Source organism: Calypte anna, unplaced genomic scaffold (genome assembly GCF_003957555.1).
Source record: "Calypte anna isolate BGI_N300 unplaced genomic scaffold, bCalAnn1_v1.p scaffold_26_arrow_ctg1, whole genome shotgun sequence".
Classification (NCBI taxonomy): Eukaryota; Metazoa; Chordata; class Aves; order Apodiformes; family Trochilidae; genus Calypte; species Calypte anna.
In genome coordinates, this window is record NW_022045502.1 from 58,505 (window position 1) to 76,735 (window position 18,231).

The following is an 18,231-nucleotide window of genomic DNA, read 5'->3' on the forward strand; positions in this document are numbered from 1 at the left end:
ATCCTATAGGGACCCCCCACAATCCTATAGGGAGCCCCCAACTCTATTAGGACCCTATAGGGACCCCCCCAATCCTATAGGGACCCCCCCAATCCTATAGGGACCCCACCCAACCCTAGAGGGACCCCTCCCCAACCCCACAGGGAGTCCCCAACCCTATTAGGACCCTATAGGGACATCCCCCAATCCTATATGGACCCCCCCCAGTCCTACAGGGACTCCCCCTAATCCTATTAGGACCCTATAGGGACGTTCCCCAGTCCTATAGGGACGTCCCCCAATCCTATAGAGACCCCCCCAATCCTATAGGGACCCCCTCCCCAATCCCACAGGGAGCCCCCAACCCTATTAGGACCCTATAGGGACCCCCTCCCCAACCCTATTAGGACCCTATAGGGACCCCCCCAATCCTATAGGGACCCCACCCAACCCTATAGGGACCCCCTCCCCAACCCTACAGGGAGCCCCCAACCCTATTAGGACCCTATTGGGACTTCCCCCCAGTCCTATAGGGACCCCCTCCCCAACCCTACAGGGAGCCCCCAACCCTATTAGGACCCTATAGGGACCCCCCCAATCCTACAGGGAGCCCCCAACCCTATTAGGACCCTATAGGGACGTCCCCCAATCCTATATGGACCCCCCCAGTCCTACAAGGACTCCCCCTAATCCTATTAGGTATAGGGACATCCCCCAATCCTATAGAGACGTCCCCCAATCCTATAGGAACCCCCCCAATCCTATAGGGACCCCCTCCCCAATCCCACAGGGAGCCCCCAACCCTATTAGGACCCTATAGGGACCCCCCCAATCCTATAGGGACCCCATAGGACCCCGACATTATAGTTACAGTTACTTATAGCCCCCCTATAGCCCCCCCTATAACCCCCCTATAGCCCCAGGCCCCGCCCCTTGCTTCCCACGCGTGGGAAACCACGCCCACTCCCCCCCATTCATTTACATAACCACGCCCCTCCACCCCCTGCCCCGACCAATCGCGCTCTTTGCGCCTGCGTGACCACGCCCCCGCTCTCCCCCCCCTCCCTCCCCGCTCCGTGGCCACGCCCCTCGGGCCGTCATTCTGGCGGCGGGTCGGGCAGGGAGCGGTAACGCAGGGAGCGGTAACGCGGGGGCTCCCGCAGCAACCGGGCCGGGATGGAAGCACCTCCGGCTCCTCCTACCGTTCCCCCGGCTCCTTGCAGCGTTGCCCGTAGCCTCCAGGATGAATTAACGTGCCCGGTATGCTTGGAATACTTCAACGACCCCGTGTTGGTGGCCGAGTGCGGGCATAACTTCTGCCGCGCCTGCGTAACGCAATGCTGGGAGGACTCGGCTCGTCGCCTTTGCTGCCCTCAGTGCCGGGAACCGGTACCGCAACGGCTCTTCCGCCCTAACCGCTCTCTGGGGAACATCGTCCACATCGTTCGGCAGTTGGGATTACCCCCGGGTCCTGCTGATCCACCGCCGGGACCTCCAGCTCCTGCTCCGCCTTTACCCGCCGCTTCTCCACCGGTTCCTCCGGGGCCTCCGCGTTGTCCACGTCACGGGGAACCTTTGAGGCTTTACTGCGTTCAGGATCGCCGTGCTGTCTGCGTCGTTTGTCACCTTTCCCGGGAACACCGGAACCACACCGTGCTGCCCGCCGAGGAGGCTGCCCACGCCGCAGAGGTCAGTGCCGGGGATGTTAAGGAAACCCCCCCCTTATTTAGGGGGTGCGCTTGGGGTCCCCCCTAAATGGGGCTCAAATAGGGACCCCAGTTTAGGGGGGTAGAGACTCCCGTTTTTAATGGGGTGCAGTGAGGACTGAGTAGAAAGGTGAGAATGGGGGTCAAATAGACCAGGACCCCAGTTTGGGGGTGTAGGGACCCCCGTTTTAAGGGGGTGCAGTGGGGACTGAGTAGAAAGGTGAGAATGGGGGTCAAATAGAGCAGGACCCCAGTTTGGGGGTGTAGGGACCCCCGTTTTAAGGGGGTGCAGTGGGGACTGAGTAGAAAGGTGAGAATGGGGGTCAAATAGAGCAGGACCCCAGTTTGGGGGGGTAGGGACCCCCGTTTTTAAGGGGGTGCAGTGAGAACTGAGTAGAAAGGTGAGAATGGGGGTCAACTAGACCAGGACCCCAGTTTGGGGGGTGTAGGGACCCCCGTTTTTAATGGGGTGCAATGAGGACTGAGTATAAGGGTGAGCAGCCCCCTCAATAGGGGTCAAATGGACCAGGACCCCAGTTTGGGGGGGGTAGGGACCCCCCTTTTTAAGGGGGTGCAGTGAGGACTGAGTGTTAAGGTGAGAACCCCCCTTAATGGGGGTCAAATAGAGCAGGACCCCAGTTTGGGGGGGTAGGGACCCCCCTTTTTAAGGGGGTGCAGTAAGGACTGAGTACCCCCCTCAATGGGGCAGAATTTGGGGTGCAAAAGGGACTCAAAGCCCCCCCCCCAAAAATGGGGACCCCCTAAAGAGGGGGCTGAGCCCATAGGGTATAAAGGGGTGGGAAATGGAGCTGGTTTCAACTGGGAGGATACTGGAAGGAGGGGGAGGGGGAGGTGTATGAGAGCTGGAGTCACCTTTGGGGTGGGGGGGGGTTCAAAACCAGCCCAAAAAATCCAAAAATCTTCATTTTGTGAGCAAAAAAAGACACTTGGAGGGGGTTGGGGGGGGGGGGTTATGACCAGCAGGTGCAATTTGGGGTTAAACGAGGGGGGGGAACCCCTCAGGAGGGAGTTTCTCCCCCTGGAAACCCTGGAAATAAGCTCAATTAGAAGCTAATTAATTGAAATAAAAGGGAATTAATTAAAGTTAATGAAACGAAACCACCCCCCCCCCCGGGGGCATTTGGAGAACGTGACGCAGAACGGATACGGAGCTGATCGGCGAGGAAGAGGAGGACCCCCCCCCCCCCCCATCTTGTTCTGTTTAGGGGGTGTTTTTGTGCTGGAATTATTAATTAGTAATTAATAATTAAAAGATTTAAGGGGGGGGAAGGGAGGGAGCACCCAAGATGCCGGCCCGAGGATCTTCACTGCGCAGCGACCGCTGGAGGAGGAGGAGGAGGAGGAGGAGGAAGGTGGCTTTGAGGAGGAAGATTTCCCTCTTCTGAACGCCTGCAATTAAGGCTTGTGATAATTAGTCACTAATTAGGGCAAATTATTAATTATTCCATCAGTGCTGCTCAAGCAAAAGCCACCACAAAGCTTCCAGAGCCAATTTCGGCCTCGATTCGCCGCTGCCGTCCTCTCCCTCTTCTGTAACCTCAACACCACCCCCAAAATTCAGGTTTTTAGCCTGGTTTTTAAGTCCTTTTAGGATCTTTAGGCACAGCTGCCACCAAACCCCACTGAGGTTGTTGCTTTTTTGGTGGTTTTCCCCTCATTAAGCTGATTTTTATCCACCTTGAGGGGAGTTCTTGCAACTTCTGCCCCTGTTTTTTCCCCAATCTTTTAATCCAGGGCTTAAATTCTGCATTTTTTTCTGAGGGTGTTTGGGTAATGGCAGCAAAATCTTGGGTTTATTTCTTATTAAAAAAGGGGTTTTTATCTAAAAAAAACTGGTTTATTTGTGAAAAACCTGATTTCCTCCAAAAAACCTGCTTCACTTCTTAAAAAGTCAGGTTTATTTCTAAAAACACTTGGTTTATTTCGAGAAAAAACTGATTTCTTTCTAAAATACCTGTTTTATTTTGAAAAAAAAAAAGGGTTTAGAATCATAGAATCATAGAATTAGCCGGGTTGGAAGGGACCTCAGAGATCATCTAGTCCAACCCTTGACCCACCGGAGCAGTTGCCACCTCACCGGGCAGTCCATTCCAATGCCTGATCACCCTCTCCGTGAAGAAATTCTTTCTAATATCTAACCTAAACCTCCCCTGGCACAACTTAAGACTGTGTCCTCTTGTCTTGTTGAAGGTCGTCTGTGAAAAGAGTCCAGTTCCCACCTCGCTACACCCTCCTTTCAGGGAGTTGTAGAGAGTGATGAGGTCTCCCCTGAGCCTCCTCTTCTTCAGGCTGAACAGCCCCAGCTCCCTCAGCCTCTCCTCATAGGGTCTGTGCTCAAGTCCCTTCACCAGCCTGGTTGCCTCCTTTGGACCTGCTCCAGGACCTCTACATCCTTCTTAAACTGAGGGGCCCAGAACTGGACACAGGACTCAAGCTGTGGCCTCACCAGAGCTGAGCACAGGGGCAGAATCCCTTCCCTGGACCTGCTGGCCACGCTGTTCCTGAGCCAGCCCAGGATGCCATTGGCCTTCTTGGCCACCTGGGCACACTGCTGGCTCCTCTTCAGCTTCCTGGCAATCCAGACTCCCAGGTCCCTTTCTGCCACTCTGTGCCCAGCCTGGAGCTCCCCATGGGGTTGTTGTGGCCAAAGTGCAGGACCCGGCACTTGGAATGTTGAACCTCATCCCGTTGGGATCATCCCAACTCTCCAACCTCCTTTCAGGGAGTTGTAGACAGCAATGAGGTCTCTCCTGAGCCTCCTCTTCTCCAGGCTGAACAGCCCCAGCTCCCTCAGCCTCTCCTCACAGGGTCTGTGCTCCAGTCCCTTCACCAGCCCAGTTGCCTCCTTTGGACCTGTTCCAGGACCTCTACATCCTTCTTAAACTGAGGGGCCCAGAACTGGACACAGGACTCAAGCTGTGGCCTCACCAGGGCTGAGTACAGGGGCAGAATCCCTTCCCTGGACCTGCTGGCCACGCTGTTCCTGAGCCAGCCCAGGATGCCATTGGCCTTCTTGGCCACCTGGGCACACTGCTGGCTCATGGTCACCTTCCTGTCAATCCAGACTCCCAGGTCCCTTTCTGCCACTCTGTCCCCAGCCAGGAGCTCCCCATGGGGTTGTTGTGGCCAAAGTGCAGGACCCGGCACTTGGAATGTTGAACCTCATCCCGTTGGGATCATCCCAACTCTCCAACCTCCTTTCAGGGAGTTGTAGACAGCAATGAGGTCTCTCCTGAGCCTCCTCTTCTCCAGGCTGAACACCCCCAGCTCTCTCAGCCTCTCCTCATAGGGTCTGTGCTCGAGTCCCTTCACCAGCCTGGTTGCCCTCCTTTGGACCTGTTCCAGGACCTTGATATCCTTCTTAAACTGAGGGGCCCAGAACTGGACACAGGACTCAAGCTGTGGCCTCACCAGGGCTGAGCACAGGGGCAGAATCCCTTCCCTGGACCTGCTGGCCACGCTGTTCCTGAGCCAGCCCAGGATGCCATTGGCCTTCTTGGCCACCTGGGCACACTGCTGGCTCATGTTCAGTTTCTTGTCAATCCAGACTCCCAGGTCCCTTTCTGCCACTCTGTGCCCAGCCTGGAGCTCCCCATGGGGTTGTTGTGGCCAAAGTGCAGGACCCGGCACTTGGAATGTTGAACCTCATCCCCTTGGGATCATCCCAACTCTCCAGTCTGTCCAGGTCCCTCTGCAGAGCCCTCCTGCCTTCCAGTTGGTCCACACTCCCCCCCAGCTTGGTGTCATCTGCCAATTTGCTGATGATGGACTCAATCCCCTCATCTAAATCATCACTAAAGACATTGAACAGCACTGGGCCCAACACTGATCCCTGGGGGACACCACAGCCGCCATTTTGATGCAGCCCCGTTCAGCACCACTCTCTGGGCCCGTTCCAGCAGTTCCTAACCCAGCACAGGGTGCTCCTGTCCAACCTGTGGGCTGACAGCTTCTTCAGGAGGATGCTATGGGGGACGGTGTCAAAGGTTGTGCTGAAATCCAGATAAACCACATCCACCGCCTTCCCCTCATCCACCAAACGGGTCACCTGATCATAAAAGGAGATCAGGTTGGTCAGGCAGGATCTGCCCTTCCTAAACCCGTGCTGGCTGGGTCTGATCCCTTGCCCATCCTGCAGGTGCTTCTTTAAAAAGTTGTTTGCTTCTAAAAAAAGTAGTTTAAAAAAAGTGGGGTTCATTGAACAACCTGGACGTGACCAGACCCTCCATTTGAGGCCGTTTCAGGCAGATTTGGGGGCGTCTTGATTTTCTTCCTGCCCTTTTTTTTTTTTTTTGGATATTTTTGGGCTTGGTTGGGAACTTTTTGACCTTTTTTTGGCATTCCTGAAGTTAAAAGAGAGCAGGGAGGACACGAGGTGTGTGAGGGAACCTCCCCTCAGCTTGTGGGGGTTGTGGTGTCTTCCAGCACCTCAAAACCCCCCATTTGGTGAAACTCTGACCAAAAACAGAGGGAATTCTCCCCAAATCTTGTATTTTTTTTTGGATCCCAACTAACCAGCTTCCTTCCACCCTTCCTTTTCCAGGAGGTTCCTCAGGAACACCTGAGCTCCTTGAGGAAAAGCCGGGAAGAAGCCAAAGCGGAGAAGGAGCGGCAGAGCCAGGAGCTGCTGGTGAGTTCCTCATCCCCCCCCCCAAAAAAAAAACCCCAAAAAACCCCCAAAACCTTTTGGTGAACACCAAGATTCCATCTCATTTCCTTTCCAGAAACAAACAGAAGTGGAAAGGCAGAAAATCGTGGCTGAGTGCAAGGAACTCCGGGGATTCCTGGAGGAGAAGGAGCAGCTCCTGCTCTCCCGTCTGGAAGAGCTGGACCGGGACATCCTCAGGAGGAGGGATGAGAGTGTGTCCCACCTCAGTGAGGAGATCGCCCACCTGGACAAGCTGCTGAGTCAGCAAGGAGGAGAAAAAGGGACAGGGAACCAAGCTGGGCAGGTGAGGCCTCCCACACCCACCCACAGCTTCAGTTTGGGGAGAAAAAACCCATTTTTGGGGGACTTTTGGGGTGCTGAGGAGCAAGCAGGCTCCATCAACTTCCACCCCATCAAGGGTTGGATTTGTTTTTTCCAGGGGGTTATTTTGGGGGTTTTTTAGAGGATTTGATTTGTTTTTTCAAGGGGATTGATATTTTTTTTCTTTTTTTTCCCCACGGGGTTAATTTTTGGCGGGAACTTGAATTTTGGGCTGAAAATCAACCTTTTCAGTCCTTGACACCCAAAACTTAAGAAAGACATTTTTGGTTTGGGGTCACTTGATTGTCACTGCAAGCCCTGAACCTTCCTGGGTTTGGAATCTTGGGGATAATCATAATTTTTAGTGAATTTCCTTAAAAAAGCAGCGTGTTTCTTTTTCCCCACCCATGCAAAAAAGGAAGAAAAAGCATTTTAAACCAATAATCTAAATTAATTTGCCATTTCTGTCATTCCAACTCTGCAAACAGCTGCTGAGAGCTGATCCCCTCAGCCGTGGGGCCACTTTCAGGGAGGATTTTGGAGGTTCTGAGGTAAAAAGGAGATTTTTATTGAATAATTTCTTCTTTTTCTCATTCTCTCCCCAGGGTGTTGTCCCAGCTGGAAGTAGGTGAGTGAAGCAGAGCTCTTAAAATTAAATTATTTAAGAATCATCCCACACCAAACCTCTAAAGTTTGGAGATTTTATGTGGGGTTTTTTTTCCCAGAAAAAGACCCTAAAATTTCCTTTTTTTTCCTCCCTCTTAGTTTTGAGAGCTGGATGTTCTGCAAGCCTGAGGTTGGCTTCACAGAACTGGAGAAGAAACTCAAGAGCTTCTCTCAGAAGAGTGCAGTGCTGAAAGAAGTTCTGCTGGAGTTCAAGGGTGAGACTGGAAATAAACGGGGCTGCTTCCTTCACCCTTACATTTAATTCAGGTTAAAATTCCCCTGAAAAGGTAAAATTCAACTTTGAAAGTCAAAGTTTGACCTGAAGGGGATCCAGTTCAACTTAAAACGCTCAAATTCAACTTAAAGATGATCAAGTTCAACTGAAAGGGCAAAATTCAACTTAAGAGATGGTTAAGTGCAACTCCAAAGATGATCAAATTCAACTGAAAATGATCAAAAAGGCAAAATTCAACCTAAGATGATAAAATTCTATTTAACCCCTAAAATTCAACTTAAAGGTGATTTTTAAATTTTTTTTTTTAAGCTGTGCTTTTTTTTTTCTCCTTTGGGGACAACTCTTTATGTTTGAGTACCTGCTCCTGGAGAAGAAAAAGCTCAGTTTGCTCAAAAAGCAGCAAATTTTCCTTGGATTTCCTCTGTGGGGTTTTGGTGTTGCTGGAGGAAGAGTCCAGAGTGTAAAAGGACCTAAAATCTCCTTTTTTTCCCCTCAGAGAACCTCCGGTTTGAGCTGGAGAACGACACAGGTGAGGAGGGATTTTCATTTTCCTAAGGTTTTGGTGGAGAATTTTTATTTTTACCCAGAAAATTGGGAAATCATGATCCTGGTTGGGTTTTGAGGTGGAGATGGGGGAATCATCATCATCCAGGTTGGGGTTTGAGGTAAAAGTGGCGGGAATCATCATCCTGGTTGGGTTTTGAGGTGAAAATGGAGGAATCATCATCATCCAGGTTGGGTTTTGAGATGAAAATGGAGGAATCATCATCCAGGTTGGGTTTGTGAGGTGAAAATGGAGGAATCATCATCATCCAGGTTGGGTTTTGAGGTGAAAATGGAGGAATCATCATCATCCAGGTTGGGTTTTGAGGTAAAAGTGGCAGGAATCATCATCCTGGTTGGGTTATGAGGTGAAAATGGAGGAATCATCATCATCCAGGTTGGGTTTTGAGGTAAAAGTGGCAGGAATCATCATCCTGGTTGGGTTATGAGGTGAAAATGGAGGAATCATCATCCTGGTTGGGTTTTGAGGTAAAAGTGGTGGGAATCATCATCGTGGTTGGGCTTTGAGGTGAAAATGGAGGAATCATCATCATCCAGGTTGGGTTTTGAGGTGGAGATGGGGGAATCATCATCATCCAGGTTGGGGTTTGAGGTAAAAGTGGCGGGAATCATCATCCAGGTTGGGTTTTGAGGTGAAAATGGAGGAATCATCATCATCCAGGTTGGGGTTTGAGGTAAAAGTGGCGGGAATCATCATCCAGGTTGGGTTTTGAGGTTAAAATGGAGGAATCATCATCGTGGTTGGACTTTGAGGTGGAGATGGGGGGAATCATCATCATCCAGGTTGGGTTTTGAGGTAAAAGTGGTGGGAATCATCATTCTGGTTGGGTTTTGAGGTGAAAATGTTGGAAATCGTTATCCTGGTTGGGTTTTGAGGTGAAAATGGAGGAATCATCATCGTGGTTGGGCTTTGAGGTGAAAATGGAGGAATCATCATCATCCAGGTTGAGTTTTGAGGTGAAAATGGAGGAATCATCATCGTGGTTGGACTTTGAGGTGGAGATGGGGGGAATCATCATCATCCAGGTTGGGTTTTGAGGTAAAAGTGGCAGGAATCATCATCCTGGTTGGGTTATGAGGTGAAAATGGAGGAATCATCATCATCCAGGTTGGGGTTTGAGGTAAAAGTGGCGGGAATCATCATCCAGGTTGGGTTTTGAGGTTAAAATGGAGGAATCATCATCGTGGTTGGACTTTGAGGTGGAGATGGGGGGAATCATCATCATCCAGGTTGGGTTTTGAGGTAAAAGTGGTGGGAATCATCATTCTGGTTGGGTTTTGAGGTGAAAATGTTGGAAATCGTTATCCTGGTTGGGTTTTGAGGTGAAAATGGAGGAATCATCATCGTGGTTGGGCTTTGAGGTGAAAATGGAGGAATCATCATCATCCAGGTTGGGTTTTGAGGTGGAGATGGGGGGAATCATCATCATCCAGGTTGGGTTTTGAGGTAAAAGTGGTGGGAATCATCATCCTGGTTGGGTTTTGAGGTGAAAATGGAGGAATCATCATCCAGGTTGGGTTTTGAGGTAAAAGTGGTGGGAATCATCATCCTGGTTGGGTTTTGAGGTGAAAATGGAGGAATCATCATCATCCAGGTTGGGTTTTGAGGTGAAAGTGGCAGGAATCATCATCCTGGTTGGGTTTTGAGGTGAAAATGGAGGAATCATCATCATCCAGGTTGGGTTTTGAGGTGAAAATGGAGGAATCATCATCCAGGTTGGGTTTTGAGGTGGAGATGGGGAAATCATCATCACCCAAGTTGTGTTTTGAGGTGAAAGTGGCAGGAATCATCATTTTGGTTGGGTTTTGAGGTGAAAATGTTGGAAATCGTTATCCTGGTTGGGTTTTGAGGTGGAGATGGGGGGAATCTTCATCCAGGTTGGCTTTTGAGGTGGAATTTTCCTCAGTTTCCCTCTCCCTCCCCTCCAGGTGATCTCTCCTTGGATCCCGACACCGCCAACCCTTACCTGGTGCTGTCAGAAGACAAAAGGAGCGTCCGTCTCCGGAGCGCTCCCCAGGAGCTGCCTCCAAACCCCAAGAGATTTGATTTTTCCTTCTGTGTCTTGGCGGCCGAGGGTTTCCTGGCCGGGCGCCATTACTGGGAGGTGGAGGTGGGGGATGGGGAGAGTTGGGTGCTGGGCGCCGCCCGCGAGTCGGTGCGCAGGAAGGAGAAAATCGATTTCGCCCCCGAGGAGGGGATCTGGGCGGTGGGGTTGAACTGGAAAGGGAAAAACTGGGATCAGTATCAGGCGTTCACCTCCCCCGAGACCCCTCTGTCCCTCTGCGAGAGGCCCAGGAAGATTGGGGTCTACCTGGACTACGAGGGGGGTTGGGTGGCCTTCTACAACGCCGACAACATGGCGCCCATCTTCACTTTCACCGCCGCCTTCACCGAGAAGATTTTCCCCTTCTTTTGGCTCTTCTACGTGGGCTCCTCCCTCTCCCTCTGCAACTGACACCCCCAACATGGCCCCCAACTTCTCCCCCTCCCCACAAAGGTCATCCCCACCCCTCGCTTTGAGGGCCCCGAAGTCTCCACCGGCAAGGTTGAAGACCCCAAAACTCCTCAGTTTTCTCTTTTTCAGATTTTTCTCCTCAAATTGGAGACTTTGACCCTCAAAACTTATCCTCTGGGGTCTCCACCAACCTCAGTAATTCCTCCACCACCTTTCAGAGGACCCCAAACTCCCCTTTTCACTTTGAAGGCCCCAAAACTCCTCAGTTTTCTCTTTTTCAGATTTTTCTCCTCAAATTGGAGAATTTTCCCCTCAAATCTTTCCTCTGGGGTCTCCACCAACCTCAGTAATTCCTCCACCTTCTTTCAGAGGACCCCAAACTCCCCCATTTTCACCTCGAAGGCCCCAAAACTCCTCAGTTTTCTCTTTTTCAGATTTTTATCCTCAAATTGGAGAATTTTCCCCTCAAATCTTTCCTCTGGGGTCTCCACCAACCTCAGTAATTCCTCCACCTTCTTTCAGAAGACCCCAAACTCCCCCATTTTCACCTCGAAGACTCCAAAACTCCTCAGTTTTCTCTTTTTCAGATTTTTCTGCTCAAATTGGAGGCTTTGACCCTCAAATCTTTCCTCTGGGGTCTTCACCAACCTCAGTAATTCCTCCACCTTCTTTCAGAAGACCCCAAACTCCCCCATTTTCACCTTGAAGGTTGAAGACCCCAAAACTCTTCAGTTTTCTCTTTTTCAGATTTTTCTCCTCAAATTGGAGAATTTTCCCCTCAAAACTTATCCTCTGGGGTCTCCACCAACCTCAGTAATTCCTCCACCACCTTTCAGAGGACCCCAAACTCCCCTTTTCACTTTGAAGGCCCCAAAACTCCTCAGTTTTCTCTTTTTTTCCATTTTTTCTCCTCAAATTGGAGGATTTTGCCCTCAAATCTTTCCTCTGGGGTCTCCACCAACCTCGGTAATTCCTCCACCTTCTTTCAGAGGACCCCAAACTCCCCCTTTTTCACCTTGAAAGTTGAAGACCCCAAAACTCTTCAGTTTTCTCTTTTTCAGATTTTTCTGGAAGACCCCAAAACTCCTCAGTTTTCTCTTTTTCAGATTTTTCTCCTCAAATTGGAGAATTTTGCCCTCAAATCTTTCCTCTGGGGTCTCCACCAACCTCGGTAATTCCTCCACCTTCTTTCAGAGGACCCCAAACTCCCCCAAAACTCCTCAGTTTTCTCTTTTTTTCCATTTTTTCTCCTCAAATTGGAGAATTTTCCCCTCAAATCTTTCCTCTGGGGTCTCCACCAACCTCAGTAATTCCCCCCCTTTATTCTCCACCTTCTCCAGAAGACCCCAAACCCCCCATTTTCCCCTTCAAGCCCCCAAACTCCTCCTCATTGTCCCTTTTGCACCTTCAAAGCTCAGAGGTTATTTTTTTGCTTGAATTTCACAAAAATTGAGGTTTTTAACCCTCAAAACTTCCCTTTGGGGTCTCAACCAACCCTAGGGGGGAAAAATATTCCTTAACCCTCCCCTTTTTTCCACACTTTTTTTCTTTCAGATGACCCCAAACTCCTTATTGTCCCTTTTTCACCTCCAAAATTGATTTTTTTCTGCTGAGCCCTTTTTTTTTTTCCCTAAAAGAGCAAAAAACCCCCCAAAAATTTCCCCTCATGGCTTCCCCCACCTTAAAGTTCAGCACCTGGGGTGTCGAGTTAAAAAGAAATTAAAATTAAATATTAGGGGGGGGGAGGAGATGGATATTTTTATTTTTGGACATCCCCCCCCTAAAAACCCCCAAAACCTCAACGTTTTAGGGATGTCACCAAGTTGAAACTGCTCAGAATTGGTGATTTGACCCCAAAATTGGGGATGGGTTTGGGGGGGGTGGGCTCTGGGTTGAGACCCTCGTGTGTGTCCTTGTCCCCCCCCTCCTTCCAACCCCTCGTGCTGCTGTTCCCTCCCTCTGCTCAGTGGGGAAATAAAAGTTGCTGTGCAAAAACCCCAAAACCACCTCAAAAACCCTAAAATAGCCCCAAAATTCCTTTTTTTTTATTTTTTTTTTAAGCTTCTCATAGGGTGGGGTTGTCCTTCCCTGTCCTTCCTGAACTGAGGGGCCCAGAACTGGACACAATACTCCAGGTGCGGCCTCACCAATGCAGAATAGAGGGGGAGGAGAACCTCTCTTGACCTACTAACCACACCCTTTCTAATGCACCCCAGGATGCCATTGGCCTTCTTGGCCACAAGGGCACATTGCTGGCTCATGGTCATCTTCTTGTCTACCAGGACCCCCAGGTCTCTTTCACCTACACTGCTCTCCAGCAGGTCAGCCCCCAACCTATACTGGGCCATCGTGTTGTTCTTCCCCAAATGCAAAACTCTACACTTCCCCTTGTTGAATTTCATCATGTTTCTCCCTGCCCAACTCTCCAGCCTGTCTAAGTCTCTCTGAATGGCAGCACAGCCTTCTGGTGTGTCAGCCACTCCTCCCAGCTTAGTGTCATCAGCAAACTTGCTGAGGGTACACTCTATACCCTCATCCAAGTCGTTGATGAAGATATTGAACAACACCGGTCCCAGTACCGACCCCTGAGGGACTCCACTGGTCACACACCTCCAACCAGATTCTGCCCCATTGACTACAACTCTCTGACTCCTTCCTTTCAACCAGTTCCTGATCCACCTCACTACCTGATCACCAAACCCATACTTGATCAACTTATCTACAAGGATGCTGTGAGAGACGGTGTCAAATGCTTTACTGAAATCAAGATAAACCACATCTACCGCTCTACCATCATCTATCCACCTAGTCATTTCCTCATGGAAGGCTATGAGGTTAGTCAGACATGATTTACCCGTGATAAAACCATGCTGACTGCTCTTGATGACCCCCATGTCCTTGATATGCCTGGACCACTGAGAAGAGCCTAACTCCATCTCCCTGACACTCACCCCTTACATATTTGAACACATTGATGAGGTCACCCCTCAGTCTCCTTTTCTCCAAACTAAAGAGACCCAGCTCCCTCAGCCTTTCCTCATAAGGGAGATGTTCCACTCCCTTAATCATCTTAGTAGCTCTGCGCTGGACTCTTTCAAGCACTTCCCTGTCCTTCCTGAACTGAGGGGCCCAGAACTGGACACAATACTCCAGGTGCGGCCTCACCAATGCAGAATAGAGGGGGAGGAGAACCTCTCTTGACCTACTAACCACACCCTTTCTAATGCACCCCAGGATGCCATTGGCCTTCTTGGCCACAAGGGCACATTGCTGGCTCATGGTCATCCTGGAACAAGTCCAAAGGAGGCAACCAGGCTGGTGAAGGGACTCGAGCACAGATCCTGTGAGGAGAGGCTGAGAGAGCTGGGGGTGTTGAGGCTGGAGAAGAGGAGGCTCAGGGGAGACCTCATCGCTGTCTACAACTCCCTGAAAGGAGGTTGGAGCCAGGTTCAACATTCCAAGTGCCAGGTCCTGAATTTTGGCCACAACAACCCCATGGGGAGCTCCAGAGTGGCAGAAAGGGATCTGGAAGGTGACCATGAGCCAGCAGTGTGGCCAAGAATCCCAAGGGCATCCTGGATGAGGAAGGACGTGGCCAAGAGGTCGGCCCAAGGAAGGCGATTCTGTCCCTGGGCGAAGGAGGCCACAGCTTGAGTCCTGTGTCCAGTTCTGGGCCCCTCAGTTAAGAAGGATGTAGAGGTCCTGGAACAGGTCCAAAGGAGGCAACCAGGCTGGTGAAGGGACTCGAGCACAGGCCCTATGAGGAGAGGCTGAGAGAGCTGGGGGTGTTGAGGCTGGAGAAGAGGAGGCTCAGGGGAGACCTCATTGCTGTCTACAACTCCCTGACAGGAGGTTGGAGAGTTGGGCTGATTCCAACGGGATGAGGTTCAACATTCCAAGTGCCGGGTCCTGCACTTTGGCCACAACAACCCCATGGGGAGCTCCAGGCTGGGCACAGAGTGGCAGAAAGGGACCTGGGAGTCTGGATTGCCAGGAAGCTGAAGAGGAGCCAGCAGTGTGCCCAGGTGGCCAAGAAGGCCAATGGCATCCTGGGCTGGTGGCCAAGAGATCCAGGGAAGGGATTCTGCCCCTGGTGAGGCCACAGCTTGAGTCCTGTGTCCAGTTCTGGGCCCCTCAGTTTAAGAAGGATGTAGAGGTCCTGGAACAGGTCCAAAGGAGGCAACTGGGCTGGTGAAGGGACTCGAGCACAGATCCTGTGAGGAGAGGCTGAGAGAGCTGGGGGTGTTCAGCCTGAAGAAGAGGAGGCTCAGGGGAGACCTCATTGCTGTCTACAACTCCCTGAAAGGAGGTTGGAGCCAGGTGGGAACTGGACTCTTTTCACAGACGACCTTCAACAAGACAAGAGGACACAGTCTTAAGTTGTGCCAGGGGAGGTTTAGGTTAGAGATTAGAAAGAATTTCTTCACGGAGAGGGTGATCAGGCTATGGAATGGACTGCCCGGTGAGGTGGCAACTGCTCCGGTGGGTCAAGGGTTGGACTCGATGATCTCTGAGGTCCCTTCCAACCCGGCTAATTCTATGATTCTATGATTCTATGATTCTTGAGGTGCTCCTCGAGGTTCTTCTTAAAAATGATTCTCAAGGTGGCCCTGAACCCACTCGAGGTTCTCCTTAAGATGTTCCTCAAGGTGAAGCTGCTCGAGGTGCTCCTTGAGGTTCTCCTCAAACAATTCTTCTCAAGGTGACCCTTAAGATGCCCCTGAACCCACTCAAGGTTCTCCTAAAAATGCCCCTGAACCCACTCAACGTTCTCCTCAAAATTCCTTTTCAAGGTGGCCCTGAACCCACTCGAGGTTCTCCTTAAAGATGTTCCTCAAGATGAAACCACTTGAGGTGCTCCTTGAGGTTCTCCTCAAACAATTCTTCTCAAGGTGACCCTTAAGATGCCCCTGACCCCACTTGAGGTTCTCCTCAAAATGCCCCTGAACCCACTCAACGTTCTCCTCTGAATTTCTTCTCAAGATGCCCCTGAACCCACTCAAGATTCTCCTCAAAAATTTTCTTCTGGAGATGCCCCTGAACCCACTTGAGGTTCTCCTCAAAATGACCCTGATCTGAGGCAGCCTAGCACCCATCACCCTTATTTTTGGGTTGAAAAAGCCCTTTTTTGGGGGTGGCTTGAAGCATCATTCTCCATTCCAGGTCCAGAGAGCTTCAACTCTTGAATTAATTTTAAATTTTAATTCCCAATTAACCCTGATGAGCCAAAAATACTCATTATTCTCTCAAAAAAAAAAACTTAAAAAAAGGAAAATGGAATTTTTTTTAGGACTTGAACAACCCCAGAACCCAACCCTGAGCCTTTCACCCGACCTCAACTCCCATTTTGGTTTTTATTGTCCAACAATTCCTTTTTTTTTTTTATTGTCCCAAAGTTCCCGTTTTGCTTTTCACCCCTTTTGCCATAAAAAAACGTGGGAAGTGGGAAAATTGGGGGGAAAAACCAACTTTTAGGTAAAAACCTCTTCAGAGTCCTTTGGCAACTTGGAGCCGCGCTTGAGGGAAGCCAAGAATTGGCGGGAAAACGGGAATTCCCCTCCTGAAGCGCCATTTTTTTCCTCCTGTTTCTGTTTTTGGGTTTTTTTTCCTGTTTCTTGTGATTTTTGGACCCACCAGGAGGTCCTTGATGTTTCCACCTCCCCCCCCTTCCTTTTCCTCCTTGGCAACTTGGAGCCGCGCTTGAGGGAAGCCAAGAATTGGCGGGAAAACGGGAATTCCCGCCCTGAAGCGCCATTTTTCCCCATTTTTTGTGGTTTATTTTCCTCCTGTTTCTGTTTTTGGTTTTTTTTCCTGTTTCTTGTGATTTTTGGACCCACCAGGAGGTCCCTGATGTTTCCACCTCCCCCCCTTCCTTTTCCCTCCTTGGCACTTGGAGCCGCGCTTGAGGGAAGCAAAGAATTGGCGGGAAAACGGGAATTCCCCCTGAAGCGCCATTTTTTCCCTTTTTTTGTTGTTTTTTTTCCTCCTGTTTCTGTTTTTGGGTTTTTTTTCCTGTTTCTTGTGATTTTTGGACCCACCAGGAGGTCCCTGATGTTTCCACCTCCCCCCCCTTCCTTTTCCTCCTTGGCACCTTGGAGCCGCGCTTGAGGGAAGCCAAGAATTGGCGGGAAAACGGGAATTCCCCCCCCCGAAGTTCCATTTTTTCCCTTTTTTTGTTGTTTTTTTTCCTCCTTTTTCTGTTTTTGGGTTTTTTTCCTGTTTCTTGTGATTTTTGGACCCACCAGGAGGTCCCTGATGTTTCCACCTCCCCCCCCCTTCCTTTCCTCCTCCTTTCCTTTGGCCAAAAACTTTGGGCGGATGTCTCGCTACGAGCTCAACGGCCGTCCATCCCCTGCCCCCATCTCCCTGGGACCCCTTCAGGACCCTCCTGGAGGTCCCAGCGCTGGGGAGGTCTTCTCCTCTTCCTCCTCCTCACTCCCCAAAGCCTCTTTCCCCAAGTCCTGCTACGTCCAAAGGTTCCACCACCTCCGGCTGCTCCAAGCCCAACCCCAAGTTGGGCGAGGGGACCATTTCCAGTTGTCCCCCTTCCAGTTGAGGAGGTCCCGGGGGGTTTGGGGGGTGACTTTTGCTTTTGTGAGCGGTCGCACGGTTGTTCCCTTCTTCTCGAAGCTTCTTCCACCAGTATGCTCACAGCGAGAAATGGTAGGAAGGTGTTCCCGCTAGAATGTTCTTTTCATAGGGTGCCAGTGAGGGAGGCCTTTCTTGGCGTCGGCAGGTTGAAGCCCACAAGATTCTCACACCTGCCGCCGCCCCCCCAAGGGAGGGGGGGGGGGGGGAGAAAAAGAAACGAGAATCTGAGGTTGAAAAGATATTTAAAAAATAAAAAAATAAGTAAGATATCTTCGAGGGAGAAGGGGCTCGGCCTTGAGGTGCTCCTCAGGCTACCCGGAAGCCACTGGAGGTGCTCCTCAAAATGGCTTCTTGAGGTGCTCCTCGAGGTTCTTCTTTAAAATGATTCTCAAGGTGGCCCTGAAGCCACGCAAGGTGCTCCTCAAAAACGTTCCTCAAGGTGAAGCCACTTGAGGTTCTCCTCAAAAAATCCTTCTCAAGGTGACCCTTAAGATGCCCCTGAACCCACTCGAGGTTCTCCTCAAAATGCCCCTGAACCCACTCAACGTTCTCCTCTGAATTTCTTCTCAAGATGCCCCTGAACCCACTTGAGGTTCTCCTCAAAATTTCTTCTCAAGATGCCCCTGAATCCACTTGAGGTTCTCCTTAAAGATGTTCCTCAAGATGAAGCCACTCGAGGTGCTCCTTGAGGTGCTCCTCAAACCTTCTCAAGGTGACCCTGAACCCACTCAAGGTTCTCCTCAAAATTTCTTCTCAAGATGCCCCTGAACCCACTCAACGTTCTCTGAATTTCTTCTCAAGATGACCCTGAACCCACTTGAGGTTCTCCTCAAAATTTTCTTCTCAAGATGCCCCTGAACCCACTCAAGATTCTCCTCAAAATTTTCTTCTGGAGATGCCCCTGAACCCACTCAAGATTCTCCTCAAAATTTTCTTCTCAAGATGACCCTGAACCCACTCAAGGTTCTCCTTAAAGATGTTCCTCAAGATGAAGCCACTTGAGGTGCTCCTTGAGGTGCTCCTCAAAAAATTCTTCTCAAGGTG

General features: G+C 50.5%; 2 protein-coding genes and 1 long non-coding RNA gene across 3 annotated transcripts in view; 2 read left to right on the forward strand and 1 right to left on the reverse strand.

Annotated features, from left to right (window-relative positions):
* The first annotated feature begins 1,046 nt into the window (after positions 1 to 1,046).
* Positions 1,047 to 10,854, forward strand: LOC103530877 (E3 ubiquitin-protein ligase TRIM7). Its single transcript, XM_030468721.1, has 7 exons — positions 1,047 to 1,668; positions 6,250 to 6,336; positions 6,431 to 6,658; positions 7,281 to 7,303; positions 7,441 to 7,556; positions 8,073 to 8,105; positions 10,070 to 10,854. Exons 1-7 carry the CDS (start codon positions 1,156 to 1,158, stop codon positions 10,594 to 10,596), a joined length of 1,527 nt encoding a protein of 508 aa, XP_030324581.1. The 5' UTR covers positions 1,047 to 1,155; the 3' UTR covers positions 10,597 to 10,854.
* A 315-nt stretch (positions 10,855 to 11,169) lies between these two features.
* LOC115600329 lies at positions 11,170 to 11,805 on the reverse strand. Its single transcript, XR_003988904.1, has 3 exons — positions 11,781 to 11,805; positions 11,598 to 11,611; positions 11,170 to 11,255 (listed from the first exon to the last, which is right to left on the reverse strand). It is a non-coding gene; the product is annotated as an uncharacterized LOC115600329 (long non-coding RNA).
* A 6,358-nt stretch (positions 11,806 to 18,163) lies between these two features.
* LOC103530885 (zinc finger protein 692) overlaps positions 18,164 to 18,231 on the forward strand; it is a 12,113-nt gene continuing 12,045 nt past the window's right edge. The window contains exon 1 of the mRNA XM_030468718.1: positions 18,164 to 18,228. Coding sequence (XP_030324578.1) covers positions 18,164 to 18,228 — 65 coding nt within the window. The remainder of the gene's footprint in view (positions 18,229 to 18,231) is intronic.

Coding starts and splice junctions, on each gene's coding strand:
- LOC103530877 (XM_030468721.1), top strand. CDS start 1,156: ATGGAAGCACCTCCGGCTCCTCCTACCGTTCCCCCGGCTCCTTGCAGC. Junction 6,337..6,430: donor GGCAGAGCCAGGAGCTGCTG/GTGAGTTCCTCA, acceptor TTTCCTTTCCAG/AAACAAACAGAAGTGGAAAG. Junction 7,557..8,072: donor AGTTCTGCTGGAGTTCAAGG/GTGAGACTGGAA, acceptor TTTTCCCCTCAG/AGAACCTCCGGTTTGAGCTG.